A 24,481-nucleotide genomic window follows, 5' to 3' on the forward strand; every position below is an offset into this window, starting at 1 on the left:
TGCCACGGATAGTGTCTAATGTAACTGAGACTAAGAACTTGTGCGCATGTACCCCAAACAAAGCACTGTGTCACACAGAGGATCCCCGGAGCCTTTGAACCCTTCCTTTACCATATTATGAGAAGCAATATCTTAACATTAGAAAACATTTTGAATAGCTAAAAGTGGACAAATGCGTTGCAAGAAAGAAAACAAGAGTCTCTTTCTGTCTAGCAGTTTTGAAAAGCAAAAACTGATAGGCTTAATTTCTCACTTCTTTTTCCAATTTTGAAGAAAATGAAATGGAAACATTTTATATAAGATTGAAGGAAAAAAGCAGGGTTTTTACCTTTGCTTATTAAAAATAGTATCTTGAAAGCCCTCATTTTTATGTTTTGCTAAGGACTGGGGGATGAGGAAGAGGCAATTCAGAAAATGCTAAAAGCAGTAAATGTAGGTAGTTTCAAAATTTTAAACAGGCTTTGCCTTCTGTGTTTTTTTAAGATCAGTGGTGTTAACAGAGCATATTGCAATCACAGATAAATGGGTTCTTCATCTCTTTCCTTTGTGTTGCCACAGAACTTTGAACTTGTGTTAGGGTTTCAACACACTCTGCTAATCTCAGTTTTGTTCATTGCCCCCTGCTTTACACCAAGGCCTCTTTCCTCCCCATTTATTCTTTGTTAAGGAGTACTTTGGATGTTTTCAGCCCTGTTTCTAGTCTACACCTGGTCCAGGAATCTGTGTCCTTAGGATCATCATAGAAGAACATCGCTAGAGAATATTGTGTGCTGTCAACATCTCTCTCTGTGTGTGCATTGTTTTTTTGGGGTTTTTTTGTTTGTTTGTTTGTTTGTTTGTTTATTTTACAGAAACAAGGTCTCACTATGTTGCCCAGGCTGGTCTCAAACTCTGAGGCTCAAGTGATCCTCTTGCTTCGGCCTCCCAAAGTGCTGGGATTACAGACGTGAACCACCACGCCCAGCCAGTGTGAGTTGTTTTTACAGCAGATGAGAAGAATGTTTTCTTATAATTTCAGAAGTATATGGTTATATAACTATATCATGACTTTCAACTATAAAGAAGAAAGAAATGGGGCTGGGCGTGGTGGCTCACACCTGTAATCCCAGCACTTTGGGAGACTGAGGCGGGCGGATCATCTGAGGTCGGGAGTTTGAGACCAGCCTGACCAACATGGAGAAACCCCGTCTCTACCAAAAAGACAAAATTAGCTGGGTGTGGTGGCGCATGCCTGTAATCCCAGCTACTTGGGAGGCTGAGGCAGGAGAATCACTTGAACGCGGGAGGCGGAGGTTGCCGTGAGCTGAGATCACACCATTGCACTCTAGCCTGGGCAACAAGAGCAAAACTCCGTTTCCAAAAAAAAGAAAGAAAGAAATAGATTCATAGTATATGTGGATTCAGTGGAATTCTGTGGGGTTTTATTTAACTAACATCTCAAAAGTGATATACAGGAGACTTTTCTCTGAATGCAGTACCTAAAGTAACATCCTTCCCCTATATACACAAGATCATATTGTCCTATTTATTCTTCTGGTACTTTTCATCATCAAAAATTATCTCATGTGTGTATATATATTATGATATAATATATGGCGTATATATTTACTTTCTTATTGCTGTCTTACCTTCTCTGGAATGTTAGATCCTTGAGGGCAGAAACTTTATTACCAGCACATAGTGGATGCTCATTAACTTAAAAAAAATTAAAATGAAGCCATCAATCATTTAGGTCAGGGGTGTCCAATCTTTTGGCTTCCCTGGGCCACATTGGAAGAAGAATTGTCTTGGGCCACGTATGAGATACACTAACATGAATGATAGCTGATGAGCTAAAAAACAAAAATTGCAAAAAAAATGATAATGTTTTAAGAACGTTTATGAAGTTGCATTGGGCTGCATTCAAAGCCATCCAGGGCCACAGGTTGGACAAGCTTGATTTAGAAGGTTGTGATGGCTTAGGTGTCAAGTATTTGATTCTTAAAGTGATTGAAAAACAAATGATTAGTTAGTTGTAAGGTAATTTAGTTTGGTTACAGTAAGTTACTAGTGAAACCAAGATTAACAGTTTAATATGTGGATGGTCTAACAATGGGGGAAAGGGGACTTTAAAATAATATTTAAAATCATATTTTCTAGTATTTCTTATCTCTGAAATTATAATTATTTCTCCATTCATAATTCACTCATTTAGTACATTTGCTAGAGTGCCTACTTGTACCATCTATATTCTAGGGACACACAAATGAACAAACTCTCTGTCCTATAAAGGCCTACCAGCTAAGCAGGGAGGCAGATGAGCCAGTGTAACCCAGGGTTCTCCATGCTATCATGGGAACAAATTGTGGGCACTGTGGGTGGGACCGCTAACATGAAGTTGAAGTTTCAAGGTAGAGACATCTAAGTTGAGACTGAAGAAATCAGAATTACCAGTTGGCAGAGGGTGTAGTGTGAGTCAGAAAAGGATAGGGGTGGGGTAGATTTGGAGGAAGAGGACAAAAGAAGAAATAACATATTGAGAGGATCTGGAGCCTTGGAGAGAAATGGATGTGACTTTGCATGGAAGGGAACATAGATTGTTGGGGTGGAGACTGGTATGAAATGCAGCTGGGAATGTGTGGAAGAGTCAAGATATGGAAGGATCAAGATATGTGTCTGGAGGACATTGAGACTCACTGGAGGGCTTTAAACCCAGGAGGGGCATGGCTAGAGTTTTAGGGTACATGGATGATTTGATATGTTTGTGAGTATGACCCACTGTTTACCCTACAATCACCAGTTTCCACAGTTGCAAGAGGGGAGGGTGTAGAAATGGCTCGGGAGAAAGCCATTCCTATTAATATATTTTCTTAAAATCCCTGGATGCATGCAGCTTACTCTATGACACGATTGATTAAATAACACCTTATAAAGAATCAGGCCAGGCGCAGTGGCTCATGCCTCTAATCCCAGCACTTTGGGAGGCCAAGGCGGGCAGATCACTTGAGGTCAGGAGTTCGAGACCAGCCTGGCCAACGTGATGAAACCCCATCTCTACTAAAAATGCAAAAATTAGCTGGGTGTGGTGGCATGCTCCTGTAGCCCCAGCTGTTCAGGAGGCTGAGGCAGGAGAATCACTTCAACCTGGGAGGTGGAGGTTACAGTTAGCCGAGTTTGTGCCACTGCACTCCAGCCTGGGCAACAGAGCAAGACTCCGTCTCAAAAAAAAAAAAAAATCGACTAGGCCAGGCGTGGTGGCTCAAGCTTATAATCCCAGCACTTTGGGAGGCCGAGGCGGGTAGATCCATGGTGAGACCCTGTCTCTACTTGAACCCGGGAGGCTGAGGTTGTAGTGAGCCAAGATAGTGCTACTGCACTCCAGCCTGGGTGACAGAGCAAGACTCCATCACAAAAAAAAAAAAAAAGAATCGGCCAAAAGATGTTCCCTCTCATCTGTCTGACATTCCCGTTAAAAACAAACAAATAAAAAAAGGATGTTCCCATCCTCTGTCACACCTTTTTCTAAGAATCTTTTCTTCATCATATTTTCTCATCTTAGAACAACAAGCTCACCCTCTTCCGCCAGCTGCAGCAGATGACGTACAGCCTGATCGAGTGGCGGTCCCAGATCCTGTCTGGGACGCTCCCCAAGGATGAACTGGCAGAGCTCAAGAAGAAAGTCACAGCCAAAATTGATCATGGGAACAGGTAGGTAAACCAGGGATGACTTTTCACTGAAAACTTGGCGAACAGTGGGCACGTTCACGCTAATGACACTGTTTGTAGCAGACCTTTGATCTTAGAGTTGCCAAAGAATAATGCTTACTGCTCTCATTTTGTCTTTGAAGACATTTAATTTTGTTGAAAAAAATGTCACAGTTCCCTCCATGGCCAGGCTCTGTGTTGGATCTCTGATCCCATGGAGGTGACAGATGACCAGGAAAGATGGGTCTTGGACTGAGGCTGCTCCACTCCAAATAAAGAAAACAAAAACAAAAAACCTGGCTGGGCACAGTGGCTCACACTTGTAATCCCAGTACTTTGCGAGGATGAGGCTCGAGGATCACTTGAGCCCAGTAGTTTGGAACCAGCCCAGACAACATAGCGAGGCCCCATCTCTACAATAAATATTTGGAAATCAGCTGAGTGTGGTGGCGCACACCTGTCATCCCACCTACTTGGGAGGATCACTTGAACCTGGAGGTTCAAGGCTGCAGTGAGCCATGATTGCATGCCTGCACTCCAGCCTGGGCAACAGAGTGAGACCCTGTCTCACAAACTAAACTAAACTAAAATCCCTGAAAATGACCAAGCCTCTGAAGTTGACATTTTCAGATACTTGGGACTGTATCTATTTTTATTCTAACAGTGGATTCCAAATCAATACCAGACTCATTCTCTTTATTTCTCTTCATCTCCCCCTAACCGGGACCATTGTCTACGGTGTGTGAAAAGCAGACTTGCAGGAGTAGTAAAACATGTTTGTAGCCTGTTGATTATGGCTACAATCACCTCTACAGAGTTAATCACTTCATTAATCTTCTGATTAACTCAGGCACATATCCAGGCTCCGGATATCACTGCCTTTAGGAAAATGAGAAATTCAGTCCTATATCCAAATTGATGATGGCCTGGGGTTTTTGCCTCCTGACCAGCACTTTTTTAAAAGGCAAAAGTGGATCCTCGGTTAGCTGTTATTGGTGATTCTTTTGGAATTAGTTTCATTTTCTAAATTTCTTCAACTTGTGCGTATGTGATTTTTTTACTCCTCCTCTACCTTGCTTTTCCAGTGTCGGAATTCTTGGATATCCCTCAGAGATCTATTAAAATACAGATCATTATGCCACTTATTTAAATGTCATAGACTGTGACAACTATATTCTGAAGTAGCCAAAGTGAACATGCCATGCAAGATTCAGATTCAAGCAGTATTTAAGAAACACCTTCTATGTACATTTCATATACATTACTTGATTATAATCTTAAAACATAGGGTTGAGGTAGCTGTTATTATTTACATCTTATGGATAAAGAAACAGACCAAGTGAGCTTAAGTGATTTATTTCCCAGTCACATAGATAATAAATGGGAAAGGTTAAATTTGGACCCAAGACTTCTGACTCCATGTCTAATGCTGCCTTCTTAGGGTTAAGAATTAATAGTGCCCTTCCCTATTACTTGACCACCCAGAAGACCATACCCACAGTGGCTGCACTGCCAGGTTTGTGGTGTCAGAGGACTTATTAAAAGGCCAATTAGGCCAGGTGAGGTTGCTCATGCCTTTAATCCCAGCAGTTTGGGAGGCTGAGGTGGGCAGATCACCAGAGGTCAGGAGTTCGAGACCAACCTGGCCAACATGACGAAACCCCATCTCTACTAAAAATATAAAAATTAGCTGGGCATGGTGGCATATGCCTGTAATCCCAGCTACTTGGGAGGCTGAGGCACAAGGATCACTGGAACTCAGGAGGTGGAGGTTGCAGTGAGCCAAGATCACGCCACTGCACTCCAGCCTGGGTGACAGAGTGAGAATCTGTCTCAATTAATTAATTAATAAAAGGCCAATTAGGTGGGATAAGGAAACTCCATTGCACATAGGACACTTCTGTCATTTGGTGTCTTGCCATGACATTGGCCTGGAGGTGCTGTGATCTCTAGCACAGGATGTTCACACCCCACAAACGGCAGAACATGACTTCTTTCCCGTTCCAGCTCTTGGAAGTCGCTCAGGAAATGGAGCTGCTGTGTCAGTGCCTTCCTGATCCAGTCTCCGAGCAGCCAGCATGGCCATTGTTCATGAGTCTGGGTGGCCTGTGGGTCTGGCCGCCATGGAAAGGAACCTGCCAGATCAAATCACTTGATAGAGATGCTGTAAAACAGGGAGGAGGGAGAGGAGGCATTTTTGCTTTCTTCCCAAAGACTTGGCACATTGCAGTGTTATCCCTGAGCGGTCTTGCTCTTTGGTACCGGGAATGCATGCTGGGTATTTGGATAGCAGTATCCTATTTCCACCACAGTCCTCAACTTCTTGAGCCTAAGCAAAATTTTTTCTACTTCTGTGTGCACTTTGGGCACAAAAGCCTTGAGGGGAGGGATTGCACCCACGATATGGCCCTTAGTATTCCCAAGCATATGCAGAGCTACAACTTCACACACAGCCAGGTGTTCGCTTCTACTAGTTGCTGCGATAAGAGCTGTGTTAGTCCACTCTCACACTGCTATAAAGAAATACCTGAGACTGGGCAATTTATAAGAAAAGTGGTTTAATTGACTCATGGTTCTGTTGGCTGTACAGGCAGCATACCAGCTTCTGCCTCTGGGGAGGCCTCAGGAAACTTACAATCATGGCAGAAGGGGAAGCAAGCACGTCTTACATGGCCAGAGCAGGAGCAAGAGAGAGAGAGGTGGGAGGGGCTACAGACTTTTAAACAACCAGATCTCGTGAGAACTCTATCACGAGAACAGCACCAAAGGGATGGTGTTAAACCATTTATGAAGGATCCACTCCCATGATCCAATCACCTCCCACCAGGCCCCACTTCCAACATTGGGGTGAATGTGAGATTTGGGTCGGAACATAGATCCAAACCATATCAAGAGCTAACATTTATGCTTAAGCTGAGAGTTTACTGTATGCTACATATAGTATTAGGTACTGTACATGCATTATCTTATTAAATTCTCACAACAGGGCCACGTGCAATGGCTTATGCCTATAATCCCAGCACTTTGGGAGACCAAAGTGGGAGGCTCACTTGAAGCCAGGAGTTCAAGACTAGCCTGGGCAACATAGCAAGACCCCATCTCTACAATTTTTTTTTTTTAATTAGCTGAGCATGGTAATATAAGCCTGTAGTCCCAGCTACTTGGAAGGCTGAGACAGGGACTGCTTGAGCCCAGGAGTTTAAGGCTGTCTCTAAAAAAAATAAAAATAAATAAATTCTCACAACAACCTTGAAGGGTAAGGAATGTATACAAATGAAGAAACCAAAGTTTTGCAGAATTAAGTAAATTCTCCAGGGTCATAATGGTAGCAAGTATTCAAGCCAAGATTCAAATCCTGGTCTAAATGACACCAGAGCCCATGCTCTGGGCATGAGATAGCAGCAAGCCAGGATTTACTTCACTCGTCTCCTTTATGACCATCTTAAGTTAAGGAAATCAAGGCAAGCCCTCAAATAATTGTTCATTGGTCCTTCATAGCAATGTAATAAACAGTGAGACCACGCCCACTTGGTCTGTTCCTTTACTCATAAAATGGAAATAATAACATTTACCTCTACCCTACCTCATGGCATTATAATCAATCAATGTTTGTGAAGTGTATATAGGAGGTATGTGTGTATGTATGTATTTATTTATTTATTGTTTCAGGCAGGGTCTTGCTTTCTCACACAGGCTAGAGTGCAGTGGTGCAATCTTGACCCATTGCAGCCTCAACTTCCTGGGCTCAAGACATCCTCACACCTCAGCCCTCCAAGTAGTTGAGACTACAGGCATATGCCACTACACCTGGCTAATTTTTGTATTTTTAGCAGAGACAGGGTTTCAACATGTTGACCAGGCTGGTCTTGACCTCCTGGTCTCAAGTAATCCGCCCACCTCAGCCTCCCAAAGTGCTAGGATTACAGACGTGAACCACAGCGCCTGGCAAAGGAGGTGTTTATTAAACACAGGTTGAATCTTAATTTTGTTTGCTCTATTTACTTCATTTCATAGTTCCTCTTCGTAATAGCAGAAGATTACAGTTAAGAAGCATTGGCCAGAGGAATTTAGTCAGAATCAGTGCCAATTTTACTTTTCTCTTGAGGGTCTATGGACCATATTTGCATATCCTTCTACGACTTTGGCTAATATCATCTCATGAGTTTTCTAACAGTGTTGAAAGGTGGCAGAAACTGAAATGAGAAAAGTCAATGAGGTGTTCTTCCCTGGGCTTGTCCAGCATCTCCCTTTCTAACTATGGATCCTCTGGGCTCCTTGACAAGGACTCCTCAGTAAAAAGTCTGCACCTGGTGAGGAGAACCAGCTGACTACTCCTTTCTCTCCAGAATGCTGGGGTTAGATCTGGTGGTGCGAGATGACAATGGGAACATCCTAGACCCTGACGAAACCAGCACCATTGCCCTCTTCAAGGCCCATGAGGTGGCCTCCAAAAGGATTGAGGAAAAGATCCAAGAAGAGAAGGTACAGTTCCTCAAATGTGAAATTCTGCTCACTGAGGTTCCATTTTTGCCTTGGTTTTTAATGAAAGAAAGGGAAATCATTGAGAACAAAACTACTTCTGTAGTTTTCGTCCTCATTTTAAAAGTGAAACATAGCAGAAAGGATGAGGCAGGTATATATATATATATGTTCTGATATGGAAAGACTGCAAAGATACATATTAAGTGAAAAGATCAGGATCCATAATGGTATATATGAAATGCTATTATTTGTGTTTCAAAAAATGTATATAAATCTATGCTTGCATATACATAGACTAACTCTGAAATAATAGACAAGAAATAATTATTAATGGATGCATCTGGGAAGGAAAACGGGGTGGGAGGGAGACTTCTTAAATGTGTAATCTCTTGCATTCATTGCATATATTGCAATTTCAAAATAAATAGTATTTATTTTTATTTTTTATTTATATGTTTATTTTTGAGACGGAGTCTTGCTCTGTTGCCCAGGCTGGAGTGCAGTGGTGCAGTCTCGGCTCACTGCAACCTCTGTTTCCCGGGTTCAAGCAATTCTCCTGCCTCAGCCTCCCGAGTAGCTGGGATTACAGGCACCCACGACCACACCCGGCTAATTTTTGTAATTTTTTTTTTTTTTTTAAGATGGAGTCTTGCTCTGTTGCCCTGGAGTGGCCAGATCTCAGCTCACTGCAACCTCTGCCTCCTGGGTTCAAGCTGTTCTCCTGCCTCAGCCTTCCGAGTAGCTGGGATTACAGGCGCCCACGACCCCGCCTGGCTAATTTTTGTATTTTTAGTAGAGACTTTCACCATGTTGGCCAGGCTAGTCTTGAACTCCTGACCTCCTGTGATCCACCTGCCTCGGCCTCCCAAAGTGCTGGGATTACAGGCGTGAGCCACCAAGCCCGGCCAATTTTTGTATTTTTAGTAGAGATGGGGTTTCACCATATTGGTCAGGCCGGTCTCAAACTCCTGACCTCAGGTGATCCACCCTCCTCGGCCTCCTGAAGTGCTGGGATTATAGGCATGATCCACTGCACCCAGGCTAAAATAAATAATATTTAAAAATAAAGTGTTTGAAAGACTTCAAAAGTAATAATTGAACATTAAAGAAAAATTAGAATCCATGCATGGTGCCTCATGCCTATAATCCTAGCCTTTTGGGAGGCTGAGGTGGGCGGATCATTTGAGGCCAGGAGTTCAAGACCAACTGGGCAACATAGTGACATAGTGAGACCCCATTTCTTTCTTTTTTTTTTTTTATTTTTTTTATTTTTTTATTTTTTATTGATCATTCTTGGGTGTTTCTCGCAGAGGGGGATTTGGTAGGGTTACAGGACAATAGTGGAGGGAAGGTCAGCAGATAAGCAAGTGAACAAAGTTCTCTGGTTTTCCTAGGCAGAGGACCCTGCGGCCTTCCGCAGTGTTTGTGTCCCTGGGTACTTGAGATTAGGGAGTGGTGATGACTCTTAACGAGCATGCTGCCTTCAAGCATCTGTTTAACAAAGCACGTCTTGCACCGCCCTTAATCCATTCAACCCTGAGTGGATACAGCACATGTTTCAGAGAGCACAGGGTTGGGGGTAGGGTCACAGATCAACAGGATCCCAAGGCAGAAGAATTTTTTCTTAGTACAGAACAAAATGAAAAGTCTCCCATGTCTACCTCTTTCTACACAGACACGGCAACCATCCGATTTCTCAATCTTTTCCCCACCTTTCCCCCCTTTCCATTCCACAAAACCGCCATTGTCATCATGACCCGTTCTCAATGAGCTGTTAGGTACACCTCCCAGACGGGGTGGTGGCCGGGCAGAGGGGCTCCTCACTTCCCAGTAGGGGCGGCCGGGCAGAGGTGCCCCTCACCTCCCGGACGGGGCGGCTGGCCGGGCAGGGGGCTGACCCCCCCCACCTCCCTCCCGGATGGGGTGGCTGGCCAGGCGGGGGGCCAAACCCCCACCTCCCTCCCGGACAGGGCGGCAGGCTGGGCGGTGGGCTGACCCCCCCACCTCCCTCCCGGACGGGGCGGCTGGCCAGGCGGGGGGCTGACCCCCCACCTCCCTCCCGGACAGGGCGGCAGGCTGGGCGGTGGGCTGACCCCCCCACCTCCCTCCCGGACGGGGCGGCTGGCCGGGCTGAGGGGCTCCTCACTTCCCAGTAGGGGCGGCCGGGCAAAGGCGCCCCTCACCTCCCGGACGGGGCGGCTGGCCGGGCGGGGGGCTGACCCCCCCACCTCCCTCCCCGACGGGGCGGCTGGCCGGGCGGGGGGCTGACCCCTCCACCTCCCTCCCGGACGGGGCGGCTGGCCGGGCGGGGGGCTGACCCCCCCACCTCCCTCCCGGACAGGGCAGCAGGCTGGGCAGAGGGGCTCCTCACTTCCCAGTAGGGGCGGCCGGGCAGAGGCGCCCCTCACCTCCCGGACGGGGCGGCTGGCCGGGCGGGGGGCTGACCCCCCCACCTCCCTCCCGGACGGGGCGGCTGGCCGGGCGGGGGGCTGACCCCCCCACCTCCCTCCCGGACGGAGCGGCTGGCCGGGCAGAGGGGCTCCTCACTTCCCAGTAGGGGCGTCCGGGCAGAGGCGCCCCTCACCTCTCGGACCGGGTGGCCGGCCAGGCGGGGGGCCGAACCCCCACCTCCCTCCCGGACAGGGCGGCAGGCTGGGCGGGGGGCTAAGCCCCCCACCTCCCTCCCAGACGGGCCGGCTGGCCGGGCGGGGGGCTGACCCCCCCCCACCTCCCTTCCGGACGGGGCGGCTCGCCAGGCGGGGGGCTGGCCCCCCCACCTCCCTCCCGGACGGGGCGGCTGGCCGGGCGGGGGGCTGGCCCCCCCACCTCCCTCCCGGACGAGGTGGCTGCCGGGCGGAGATGCTCCTCACTTCCCAGACGGGGTGGCTGCTGGGCGGAGGGGCTTCTCACTTCTCAGACGGGGCGGTTGCCAGGCAGAGGGTCTCCTCACTTCTCAGATGGGGTGGCCGGGCAGAGACGCTCCTCACATCCCGGACGGGGCGGCAGGGCAGAGGTGCTCCCCACATCTCAGACGATGGGCGGCTGGGCAGAGACGCTCCTCACTTCCCAGATGTGATGGCGGCCAGGAAGAGGTGCTCCTTGTTTGCTAGATGGGATGGCGGCCGGGCAGAGACGCTCCTCACTTTCCAGACTGGGCAGCCAGGCAGAGGGGCTCCTCACATCCCGGACTATGGGCGGCCAGGCGGAGACGCTCCTCACTTCCCAGACGGGGCGGCAGCCGGGCAGAGGCTGCAATCTCGGCACTTTGGGAGGCCAAGGCAGGCGGCTGGGAGGTGGTTGTAGCGGGCCGAGATCACGCCACTGCACTCCAGCCTGGGCACCATTGAGCACTGAGTTAACCAGACTCTGTCTGCAATCCCGGCACCTCGGGAGGCCGAGGCTGGCAGATCACTCGCGGTTAGGAGCTGGAGACCAGCCCGGCCAACACAGCGAAACCCCGTCTCCACCAAAAAAATACGAAAACCAGTCAGGCGGGGCGGCGCGCGCCTGCAATCGCAGGCACTGGGCAGGCTGAGGCAGGAGAATCAGGCAGGGAGGTTGCAGTGAGCTGAGATGGCAGCAGTACCGTCCAGCTTCGGCTTGGCATCAGAGGGAGACCGTGGAAAGAGGGGAGAGGGAGATGGAGAGGGAGAGGGAGAGGGAGAGGGAGCGGGAGAGGGAGCGGGAGTGAGACCCCATTTCTACAAAAAATTTTTTTAAAAATTAGCTGGGCGTGGTAGTGCATGACTGTAGTCCCAGCTACCCAGGAGGCTGAGGCAGGAGGATCACTTGAGACTGGGAATTTAAGGCTGTAGTGAACTATGATCATACCACTGCATTCCAGCCTGGGCAACAAAGCAAGACCCTGCCTCTTAAAAAAAAAAAAAAAAAACCTTACTCATATTTTGATTTCTCAGACCCAAACATATTGACATTTTAATATGTTTTTTTCCAGTCTTTCTGTTCTAATGAGTAAAGATTTGTGTCAGTTTTCTTTGGTTTGTTGGTTTGTAGTGTTTACTTCTTTTTTTTTTTTTTTTTTGAGACGGAGTCTCGCTCTGTCGCCCAGGCTGGAGTGCAGTGGCGCGATCTCGGCTCACTGCAAGCTCCGCCTCCTGGGTTCGCGCCATTCTCCTGCCTCAGCCTCCCGCGTATCTGGGACTACAGGCGCCCGCCACCACGCCCGGCTAATTTTTTGTATTTTTTAGTAGAGACGGGGTTTCTCTGTGTTAGCCAGGATGGTCTCGATCTCCTGACCTCGTGATCCGCCCGCCTCGGCCTCCCAAAGTGCTGGGATTACAGGCGTGAGCCACCGCGCCCGGCCTGTAGTGTTTACTTCTTTAGCATGGTCATGATAATATTTGTGTTCTGAATCCAATGGCAAACCACGCCTGAAGGTAAAGCCTTTCTAGTGGAATATTTTGTTTTTAATGCGAGTTATTTCTTTATCCAGGATAATGGATCATGATGTTTGTGCTTTTGAGCTTCATTCAGAAGCTATTGTGTAAGACAAGCACTTCTTGGAGCTACCAAAACCCTGGAATTATCACCTTTAGACAGCATTTGTTTGAATGTCTGGGATTCAAGGCCCTGAACAGGACAGTCTTGATCACTGAAAATATAATGATTATATTTTGCTCACTGCATTTGTCCACTTACATACACTTTTTCTTAGCAAATGCACTTCCTCTTGGGTGTTGTCTGTGTTTTGTTTTTTGTTATTTATTGATTAATCAACTGATTGATTGAGACAGGGTCTCACTTTGTTGCCCAGGCTGGAGTTCAGTGACTCCATCATAACTCACTCACTGCAGCCTCCTCTGTTCCCAGGTAGCTGGGACTACAGGCACAGCTAATTTAAAAAAATTTTTTTTGTAGAGACAGAGGCTTGCTGTGTTGCCCAGGCTGGTCTCAAATTCCTGGGCCTCTAGTAGCACTGGGATTACAGGAATGAGCCACTGTGCCCAGGCTTTGTCTGCCATTTGCAGGCTTATTTATTTATTTATTTATTTTTGCCAACATTTCCCATTTGCCAAAATCAAGATGTTTTTCTCTGTTCCCTCTTTGTTCAGTCAATCCTGCAGAACCTCGACTTGCGGGGCCAGTCCATCTTCAGTACCATCCACACCTATGGCCTCTATGTGAACTTCAAGAACTTTGTCTGCAACATCGGGGAAGATGCAGAGTTGTTTATGGCCCTCTATGACCCAGACCAGTCCACTTTTATCAGGTAGCAGAGACCCACATCCCCTGCTGCTGACCTAACAAAGATACCCAGCCTTCCCCTGACCCCTACCCGGGCAGCTCTTTGCCAGATTTGAGAAGAGAAAATAGGGAAGCAGGGGAGATTTCTAAGCAGTAGAATGTAAAATCATATGGTCTGTGAAGCCTTCATATGTCACTACTAGAACAATGCGGCAAGTTTGTATACTCTCTGGGATTTAGAGATCACATAAAACTCATTAGGGCTTGGAGATGGGAACAAAGAATTCAAAACACTGTGTGGGAGGGTGAGAAAGGGATGAATAGGCAGAGCACAGAGGATTTTTAGAGCAACGGCACTATTCTGTATGATGCTATAGTGGTGGATGCATGTCATTATGAATTTGTCTAAATGCACAGGACGTTCGATGCCAGGAGGGAACCCTTATGTAAACTGTGGGCTTTGGGTACATGATGTGTCAATGTAGCTTCATCAGTTTTAACTAATGTTACTACTATGGTCAGGGGAATATTGGTAGCAAAGGAGGTTGTGTCTGAGGGGAGAGAATATGTTACGGGACTCTATTTTCAGCTCAACTTTGCTGCAAAGCCAAAACTGCTCTAAGAAAATAATGTCTATTAAAAAACATTTTTTTTAAGACTCTAAGGAGTGTAATGGGCATTGTTCAGCCCTACAGTGGTACTACTGTTTAGCAGCTAAGAAAATGGAGAATTTATTTTTGAGAAGATAGTTAAAAGTAATTGCTGACAATTTGTTTCTTTAAAAAAATTTTTTTAATGTCATAATGTGGATTACAGGGGATAGATTTGGAATGACTGTTATAAAATTAAATTCTTTTTTTATCTTTTATTTATTTTTTATTTTTTGAGACAGAGTTTAGCTCTTGTCGTCCAGGCCCGCATCCTGAGTCCAAGCGATTCTCCTGCCTCAGCCTCCCAAGTAGCTGGGATTACAGGCACCTGCCACCATGCCCCACCAATTTTTGTATTTTTAGTAGAGATGGAGTTTTACCATGTTGGCCAGCCTGGTCTTGAACTCCTGACCTCAGGCGATCTGCCCGCCTTGGCCTCCCAAAGTGCTGGGATTACAGGCGTGAGCCACTGCGCCCTGCCTAAAATTAAATTATTAATTTAGCAAAGCTGAAACTTTTATTCAAAGATTTTGAGATGGAAGGACAACCCAGACCGTAGCATCCCATAAGCTCTATCATGTCTGTGCCCACCAGGAGCAGTGGGTTTCCTGCATCTGTGTGGGGCATGCCTTGCGGAGCCACAGCAGGGACGCTTCTCTAATGCCAGGACACCCGGCAGTGGCCATCTGTGTGGTCCCAGTTCTCAACTCAGCTCTTTTCACACCGGCCTGTTGAATGTCACTGAGCATTTCTGGCCTTTCCTCCTTCCCTTGTAAGTCTATACTAAGGGTAGCCTCGTCTCCAACCCCAGTTAGCCTCTCATTAAGAGCAATTTTTTTTCCTTTGCCAGTGAGAACTATCTAATTCGTTGGGGCAGTAACGGGATGCCCAAGGAAATAGAGAAGCTCAATAACCTCCAAGCAGTGTTTACAGTAAGTCTTCCCTTCTGTTCAATCATTCTCTTTGTTTGTGATATGAGCATATTCACATAATGAATATGTGGAAAACATACAAAATGAAAAGATGAAAGGAAAAATCATCAATCTGCCTAGCAGGAATAACCCACCCATTTATTCAACGTATACTTCAATGCCAGGCACTGATTTAGACACTTGAGATACATCCGTGAAAAATCGGGGAAAAAAAGCAGCTTTTGTCCTGATTGGTAAGACACATAATAAACAATAATCAATCCAGGCACAGGGGCTCACGCCTGTAATCCCAGGACTTTGGGAGGCCAAGGTGGGAGGATCACTTGAGCTCAGGAGTTTGAGACCAGTCTGTGCAACATGGTAAAACCCTGTCTCTACTAAAGAATTTAAAAAAGGAAAAATGACCTTAAAGTACAAGAGGAGTGATGCTGGCAATTCGGATATGCCAAAGAGAAGCGTGCTCCCTTTAAGTGAAAAGGTAAAACTTTATAAATACGTATGTATAGGAAAAAACAGCACATATAGAGTTCGGTACTGTCTTTGGTTTCAGGTATCCACCAGGGGTCTCAGAGCATATTCATCACAGAAAAGGGGGGGCTACTCTATCAATGTGCCACAATATCTGTAACTAGTCACCTGGAGTCTTTATTTTTCCATTAACAGAAGCCTTGCAGACCTAGAGTAGAAACGCAGGGTGGACGTTATCATTGATGTGTATCTTGGAGACCTGAGTTAACTAAATTACAGGGGCTGGATTTGGAATGATTATGTTAAAAGTGATTCTTGCTTCAGTAAAGAGAGCTTGGGCAGCTGTTTCATATAACCAATTTGAGATGTGATTAGTTTTTTTTCTGAAGTTGAACTGAATGAGAGATATCAGCTCATTCCTGGGTTTACTCACCCATCCTTAAGAAAACAAATAATGGCTGGGCGCGGTGGCTCATGTCTGTAATCCCAGCACTTTGGGAGGCCGAGGAGGCTGGATCCCTTGAGCCTGGACGTTCAAGGCCAAGGCCAGCCTGGATAACATAGGGAGACCTTGTCAAAAAAAAAAAAAAAAAAAAGAATACAGACAAGTGTAGAACCCTAGCTACAAGAGAAATAGGTATTTCATTGACACATCTATCATGATTCAGTATACACTGATAAGCTCTCAATAGAGACCTCTCATAAATCAGGTGAATAGTCCCATAAAGCAGTGCCTGTCTCATAGTTGCCTCATGGGCTTGTTTTGAAGAGGAAATGAAATGTCACAGACTTGTGTGGATACCCAATAAATGTCAGTGTTACACAAGTTTTTACTTCATTTGATGTTGAAATGCATCCTGTGCTGAGATACGTCCAAGAAGGATATACAGTCGCAATGATGAGGGCCCTGATTTTTCAATACCCTGCTTAAGCTGATGAACTGGAGACTTCCAACGGGCTGTGATCTGATTTGTAAATTTGAAGTAGGAACTGGGGAACAAAAAAGCACTTGTTTACAAGCACAAAGTCATGTTCTCTGATGCCATAATAGCTCTTGGATGGAGATGGGGGAGAAGAGAGTCGTTCTAATACTTCAGCATTGAGAAATAAGGTCGGAACAGGATTTTGTTGTAGAGGGTAAAGGAAAAAGAGACACAGGTGACACAGTGGTCCAGCCCCACCTCCTCTCACACTTTCTCTGCCCCTTTAGGACCTTAGCAGCATGGACCTCATCCGGCCACGCATCAGCCTTGTGTGCCAGATTGTCCGCGTGGGCCATATGGAGCTGAAGGAAGGCAAGAAGCACACCTGTGGACTCCGAAGACCTTTTGGAGTGGCAGGTACAAGAGAGACCCAGAGACAAATGTGAAATAGTGCAGTGCTGTGGAAAATAGCATGGCGATTTCTCAAAAAATTAGACATGGAACTAGCAAATGATCCAGCTGCCCTGCTTCAAAACAATCAAAAGCAAGGTCTGGAGGAGATATTTGTGCATCCATGTTTGTAGCAGTATTATTCACAATAGGCAAAAGATGGAAGTAACCTAGGTGTCCATCAGTGCATAAATGGACTAAGAAACTGTGGTGTGTACACACAATGGAATATTACTCACCTTAAACAGGACGGGAATTTTGACTCATGCTACACACAGCGTGGATGAACCTTGAGGACTTTACACTAAGTAAATAAGTGAGACACAAAAGGACAAATATTGTATGATCCCACCTATACGAGGCACCTAGAGTAGTCAAATTCACAGAGACAGTATAGAATGGTGAGTGTCAGGGGCTGGAGAGGGGGAATGGGGAGTTAGTGTTTAATGGGTACGGAGTTTCCATTTGGGAAGATGAGAAAGTTCTAGAGATGGAAGGTGATGATGGTTGCACAACAATGTGAATACACTTAATGCCACTGAACGGAATACTTTAAAATGGGCAAGATGGTACATTTTATGTTATGTGTGCTTTACCACAATTTTGAAAATAGAGGAAGAGAAGGAAGAAAGGTGGAAGAAGGCACAGAGATAGTAAGAGATGGATCACGTTGTCATTGTCAGTATCAGACACGCAGCATTTACTGCCTGGCACTGCCCGTTTTCTTTGCATGGGTTCTGTGTCCTCACTTAGCCCACACTCCTTTCTTTCCCCCTTAGTGCCCAACACTGTGTCTTATACACAGTAGAACCTAAGTTGTGACTATTGGAATCCTCCCTGTCTGGGTCTGCGTATTGATTTTAGTGGAATAAAATACTCACTGGGAAGTGGTTTGCCGGTCTAGGAAATTTACTCTTCGAAGACAATGTTGTGTTTGTTTCTAAATGCTTTCAGAGATGCTCCTTGGCTTACATCAAACCCCAGAACCTGCTTAAACGCCCAGCAGCTTCCTCTGTAGTTTGTTCAATTGAGGAAATACATTTTGGGCCTTACATTGACATTTTGGTTGCTCATAGATTGAAAACGATCAAGGAAATGTCATAATTCTGCTCCTGTACCTTTGGTTCCAGACTTACTAAAAAGTAACCTGATGTTAAATTTCTCAAGAATTTAGCAACTTGGGCGGGGCACGATGGCTCATCCCTGTAATCCCAGCACTTTGGGAGGCTGAGGCAGGCAGATCACCTGAGGTCAGGAGTTCAAGACCAGCCTGGCCGACATGGTGAAACTCTGTCTATACTAAAAAAATACAAAAGTTAGCCAAGCGTGGTGGCATGTGCTGTAGTAGTCCCAGCTACTTGGGAGGCTGAGGCAGGAGAATTGCTTGAACAGGGGAGGTGGAGGTTGCAATGAGCCAAGATTGCGCCACTGCACTCCAACGTGGGCAAAAGAGCAAGACTGTCTTTTAATAAAAAGCAAAGGAATTTAGCAACTTGATCTTGTAGAGTTTTTAAAGTGGGTAGTCTGCAAAATTGATCCAGTAAAACCCAGACCCCTTCCTTAGCACCTCATGAGTCACTTTTTTGCTGGGCTAGGTACACTGAGAATCACCATTGGCAAAGAAATTTTTAAAAAGTCCCTGCTTGGTACCTTTCTTCCTGCAGTGTTTGATGTTTGCTGATACTGTCCTTTTCCATAGTAACTTACTGAGGCATGAAGCAATTAGTTTCTTTAATGAAGTTTATCTTTTTCCTAGTGATGGATATTACTGATATCATACATGGGAAGGTGGATGATGAAGAAAAGCAGCATTTTATTCCCTTTCAGCAGTAAGTACTTTGGCATGTGTCCCAGGTGACTTGAGACCTGGATTAGCTATTCAATTGTCTGTTAACACAGAAACAGGTGTTAGAAACCATTTTCTCAGAGAAGGAAAGATTCTAAGCTGCAAGATTGTCAGATAGGAGCTGAACAGAAGACTTTATTCAAAGTCCTTGATGTTGGACTCCCATTGAAGAGGGTAAACTGAACTTTCCTGATTCTATAGAAAGCATCAAAGGAATATAAAAGGGCATATATCTGTCTGCCCTGGAATGCAGAGAGGGTGCCGTCCTTGTGTCAGCAATGCCAAAGTATATGTGCAGTCTATTACATGAAACAGGCATCATGGATGACACGGAATCACGTGGGCTAGCATAGGGCTTCTCAGACTGCATCATGCATATGAATCAGGAGCTTGTTAGGCTGCAGGGGAGTTCTGCCTCTGACAAGCTCCCAGGTGATGCTGATGTAGCTGGTCTGAGAGCCACACTGTCTGTAGTGAGGGTTTAGGAGATGAGAGAGTGAAGGGCTGACCCACCCATGGGCCAGTGTTCCTGCATGTCGGGGGAAAGCCAGCCTGGGAGCATGTGAAAGGATCCTTGCAGAGCTTTACTGAGGCCCTCCATATTGAGCTGCAGGAGCTGGAGCCATGGGTAGGCCATTGAGGAGCTGTTGGGAGCAGATTCAAGCCGTGTCACTCTGAAGACGTGCAGGTGTGAACGTCATGACCTGCTCCAGCACCTGCGCAGGCAGTGGAGGCCTAGCGGAGGCCAAGAGCATTGCCGGGACCAAGTCCCACCAGGGGCCATCGTGCCAGTCAGAGGGCATCATCTCGGCTCACTTGCAGCTGCCACTGCAGACAAGTAGAACAAACTGAGAATTCCACAAACCAGCCAGAATCATATATTTGAGTTAATATATCATTTTTTACAAATGATATCACAAATTAGTGGAGAAAGGTACATTATGCAAAAAAAAAAAAAGATTTTTGGAGAAAGTTAGCTAGCCATTTAAGATCCCTAAGTTAGATTCCAGTCTCACGACTTATGCCAGTGTAAATTTTAGATGATTAAACATACAACTGTAAGAGCTAGAATCTTAAAATATTAACAGGAAAATAGAAGTTTTACGTGGTAGTAATGGGAGGGAGGCCGTTTTAAGGATTCAGCCAAAAAAAGAAAAATTGATAGGTTTAACCACCCAAAAATTGTAAAGAACTTAATACATAGAAAAAAATCGATACAGTCTTTGCACTGTGTTTGAGAAAGGATGAGTATTTGTAATATATAAAGAATTAATAGAAATTAATAAGGACATGAAGGGAATACACACACATACAGAAATGGTGTTGTACATTTATTGAGGATGAGTGAAATGCAAATCGAAACATCAAGGTTTATTTTTTATCTTGACCACACTTTAGTGTTTGGGTAGATATAAGGAGACATACATTACTTATAGAGAACATGAATTGTTACAATGCATTAAAAGCCTTAAAATTTAGACATTTCAAAAAATGTACTCCATGATTAACAGTGATTATTTCTGTTGATGTAATTCTTGGTGATTTTGCTCCTGTTTTTGTTTTCCTGTTGTCTGTTTTTTATACAAAAAATATGTATTATATGTAATATATAAAATATAAAAATTTTAATCTTTCAATGTTAAGTCCACACCTTTGGACCAGTTTCTAAACATAATAGTGCAAATAGCCCATGCTAAGTAGTACTTGTCTCTTTTATCCAGAGGCTGCTATGAATTATTTTTTTAAAATATGGCCATTGCACTCCATCCTGGGTGACAGAGCCATACACTGTCTCAGATAAAATAAAATATAAAGTAAAAATAGATAAAATAAAATAGTTAAAAAATAAAATGCACTTACCTTGTATGTTACCACCTATATATTGACCTTCCAAGACGAGACAAATATTTTATGTAGCACAGTGCTAAAGTTAATTATGTGATAACTTTCATCTCCATGAATGCTGCTCTTGTTTTGTGCATAATATAAAACACTGCATGCACATACCTATATAAATATGTATTGTATAATATATAAATATGTTTAATATATAAATATTAAATATGTTAATGTATAAATATATAAATATTTAATAAACATGTTGAATTTAGGGCCGGGCGCGGTGGCTTATGCCTGTAATCCCAGCACTTTGGGAGGCCGAGGCGGGCAGATCACAAGGTCAGGAGATCGAGACCACGGTGAAACCCTGTCTCTACTAAAAATACAAAAAATTAGCTGGGCACAGTGGCGGGCGCCTGTAGTCCCAGCTACTTGGGAGGCTGAGGCAGGAGAATGGCATGAACCTGGAAGGTGGAGCTTGCAGTGAGCCAAGATCGCACCACTGCACTCCAGCCTTGGCGACAGAGCGAGACTCCGTCTCAAAAAAATAAATAAATAAATAAATATGTTGAATGTAATACAATGTTAATTTGTTAATTACATTTATAAATATGCTAAATAAAATACAATCGTGCATCACTTAATGGCAGTGATACGTTCTGAGAAACATGTCACTAGGCTCTCTTGTCATTGTGTAGACAACATAGAGTGTACTTACACAAACCCGGAATATATAGACTACTACACACCTATGCTGTATGGTATAGTCTATTGCTCCTAGACTGTAAACCTGTCCAGCATGCTACTGTACTGAATACTGCAGGCAATTGTAACACAGTGCTATTTGTGTCTTTAAACATATTTAAACATAGAAAAGGTAATGAGTTGCGCTGAGATGTTAAAACAGCTATAATATCACTAGGCAATAGAAATGTTTCAGCTCCATTAATAATCTTTTTTTTTTTTTTTTTTTTTTTGAGACGGAGATTTGCTCTTGTTGCCCAGGCTGGAATGCAGTGGCGTGATCTCCGCTCACTGCAACCTCACCTCCTGGGTTCAAGCAATTCTCCTGCCTCAGCCTCCTGAGTAGCTGAGATTACAGGTTCATGCCATTACACCCAGCTAATTTTTCTATTTTTAGTAGAGACGGGGTTTCACCATGTTGGTCAGGCTTGTGTCAAACTCCTGACCTCAGGTGATCCACCTGCCTCAGCCTCCCAAAGTGCTGGGATTACAGGTGTGAGCCATCATGCCTGGCCAGCTCCGTTATAATCTTATGTGACCACGGTCATCTAGGCAGTCTGTCATTGACAGAAACATTGTTAGGAATATGACTGTATATTGAATAAATATAAATATAATAATAAATATAAATGTACCATATATATTGTAGTACTATGAATGTGTTATATTTGTATTTAAGATTATATGTACATAATAGGAGTGGCCTTCATGGATATGAAAGGTGTCTGAAACAGCCATCTGTATATTTGCTGGTGGTGATGTGCCTCCCGCTTAATTTCTGAACCAGCTTTCCTCCAGCAACCATATCACAGTACTTAGTCCTGAGATTGTCCCCACTGTATAATCCGTGCCTTGAGTCCCTGACGAACCCTGCCTTAATTTCATTACTGCTCACTGTGCAGCCAACAGCCGCAGTGCATTCATGATGCAGACTGCAGCCTCTGGCATTGAATGCCTAAGATTTATGGCAAGCGCTACTATAACCTACTTCAAAAACTTTACAGTGTTTTCCAGTAGGAGAGTATTGTATGTGTATTCTGCAAGTCCATTTAGAGAGAATCATTTGTAAAAAACAGGAACTCAAGACTATAGCAATCCCATTTGCCAGTCACATATTGCAGTGTGTTTTATTGTCAGGGTACAGGGAACCCTGCGAAGAAAACTGGCCTACATGCAGTGGACAGAGGAGACAGGAGACTATTGTACTGCACCAGGCCGATGTGCAGTTGCTGATAGCACTTCTGCTTTCAGTAGAATGGGGGCTGTGTTTGGTTCTTTGATCACCCTTTACGAGCCGCAGCCTGATAAGGTCACTCAAGTGGAGCTTGTTTGGCAGCACCCATGCCAAGATCTAGCTTGTCATCACATGGAAATCTGAGAACATCCACCAGACACCAGGCATATACACTGTGCTCATATATAAGGGGTTGACACTAGACAGGAGCCTTAACAGGCATGCAATCCCAGCCCATCTCTTACAGATGGAGAAACTGAGGCCCAAAGGGAGCCTCTTGCAGAGCTCACTATCAAGCAGAAGTAGACCTGGGGGCTCCTGCCCCTTCCATGGGTGCTCTGTCTTCAACTCTATTGCAGCAGCCTCCTCTGCCTCTGAAAGAGCATGGAGCGTTGCCTCTGATTTTAGTTGCTAACCGTTGGTCACCAGTTTTGTGTACTCTTGGGTTTTTTTCCTCCCTCTTTGCCTCAAGTCATTTCCAAGGTGAATTTAGTATTTAAGATGACACAAAATGGAAAAATAAAGGAAAGATAGAAAGATAGGGGTACTTAGTGTTGATATCTCCAAATTGTTCCTATACGACCCACCATTATCTGAGGTTGTGCTGCAGAGGCTTCCTTTCTCCCCCTCCCACCTTACCTCTTATTTCTCTTTCCCAAGAATTGCGATGGAAACCTACATCCGCCAGAGGCAGCTCATCATGTCGCCTTTGATAACATCACACGTGATTGGGGAGAATGAGCCACTCACTTCAGTCTTGAATAAAGTGATTGCAGCAAAGGAAGTGAATCACAAAGGGCAAGGTACAGTCCAGTGCCAGAGCTGGGAGGGACTCTGCTGAGGGTGAGGGACATTCACAGCTGGGTCCTTGGACTCCTGCCCTTTATTATCTTTCTCTGATACAAAACAGCCTCTGCTGGGGACCGTCCCCCTCAGCTTCCTACCACAGGCTTTTAATACTGAACTGCATTGAGATGCACCCAGCGGCGATTTGATCACAGTTGTGTTTTGTAAATTCTTTGGAACAAATTTTTATCCCATGAGTCTTTACTCTTTATTCATTTATTTATTTATTTATTTTTGAGACTGTCTCATGTTGTCACCCAGGCTGGAGTGCAATTGCATGGTCTTGGCTCACTGTAGCCTCCACTTCCTGGGCTCAAGCATCCTCCTACCTCAGCTTCCAAGTAGCTGGGACTACAGACATGTACCACCATGCTCAGCTAATTTTTAAATTTTTTGTAGAGATGGAGTCTCATTATATTGCCCAGGCTGGTCTCAACTTCTGGCCTTAAGTGATCCTCCCACCTTGGCCTCCCAAATCCCTGGAACTATAGGTATGAGCCACCGCCTCTGGCCTCCATGTTTTTGCCTACCCTTCATTCCCAATGTCGACCCTAGATAATAATTATGCTCTATTCTGAATAAGTTTATCCCATCACATTTTTTAAAATTGAGAGGAAACCAAAGTAATACAGATGAATATGTATTAATACAAAATAATGTAAAAATTTTAGTTTTTAGTATCTCCATATCATGTTCTGTTGATAGAGTGTGTTGGTGCACACCTGTAATCCCAGCTACTGGGAAGGCTAAGGCATGAGAATTGCTTGAACTCGGGAGGCAAAAGTTTCAGTGAGCCGAGGTGATGCCACTGCATTCCAGTCTGGGCAACAAAGTGAGACTCTGTCTAAAAAAAAAAAAAAAAAGAAAGAAAGACAGAAAAATGGTTTGTTCTCAGGGGTTTAATAGCTATGCACTTCTTTTTTCTTTTAACATTCTGCCTTCTTTTTCTATGTAATTCATTATTGGGAATTTATTTTAATGAAAATACAAGATGGGAAGTTAAATTTTCTTAAGTAGCAAGAAAATAATCCCAGCATATTCATGTAATTATTGGATTTTTTTCATGATTTGTTATGCCTCTTTTGCCATATATTAAATTGCTATATACTATAGTATTTCATTGTTTCATGTATATATCTTTTTTACCCCTAGGATCACAGATGGTTGTAGCTTTACTA

At 44.8% G+C, this 24,481-nt stretch overlaps 1 protein-coding gene across 2 annotated transcripts in view; it reads left to right on the top strand.

Annotated features, from left to right (window-relative positions):
- Positions 1-24,481, top strand: part of DOCK5 (dedicator of cytokinesis 5) — a 231,636-nt gene that overhangs the window by 101,721 nt on the left and 105,434 nt on the right. For both annotated transcript variants that reach the window (XM_004046801.5, XM_055348267.2), the window contains exons 6-12: positions 3,539-3,687; positions 8,031-8,166; positions 13,239-13,396; positions 14,872-14,953; positions 16,632-16,761; positions 18,551-18,623; positions 23,118-23,260. In XM_004046801.5, the coding sequence (XP_004046849.2) occupies positions 3,539-3,687; positions 8,031-8,166; positions 13,239-13,396; positions 14,872-14,953; positions 16,632-16,761; positions 18,551-18,623; positions 23,118-23,260 (871 nt within the window). The remainder of the gene's footprint in view (positions 1-3,538; positions 3,688-8,030; positions 8,167-13,238; positions 13,397-14,871; positions 14,954-16,631; positions 16,762-18,550; positions 18,624-23,117; positions 23,261-24,481) is intronic.

This window comes from Gorilla gorilla, chromosome 7 (genome assembly GCF_029281585.2).
Source record: "Gorilla gorilla gorilla isolate KB3781 chromosome 7, NHGRI_mGorGor1-v2.1_pri, whole genome shotgun sequence".
NCBI lineage: Eukaryota > Metazoa > Chordata > Mammalia > Primates > Hominidae > Gorilla > Gorilla gorilla.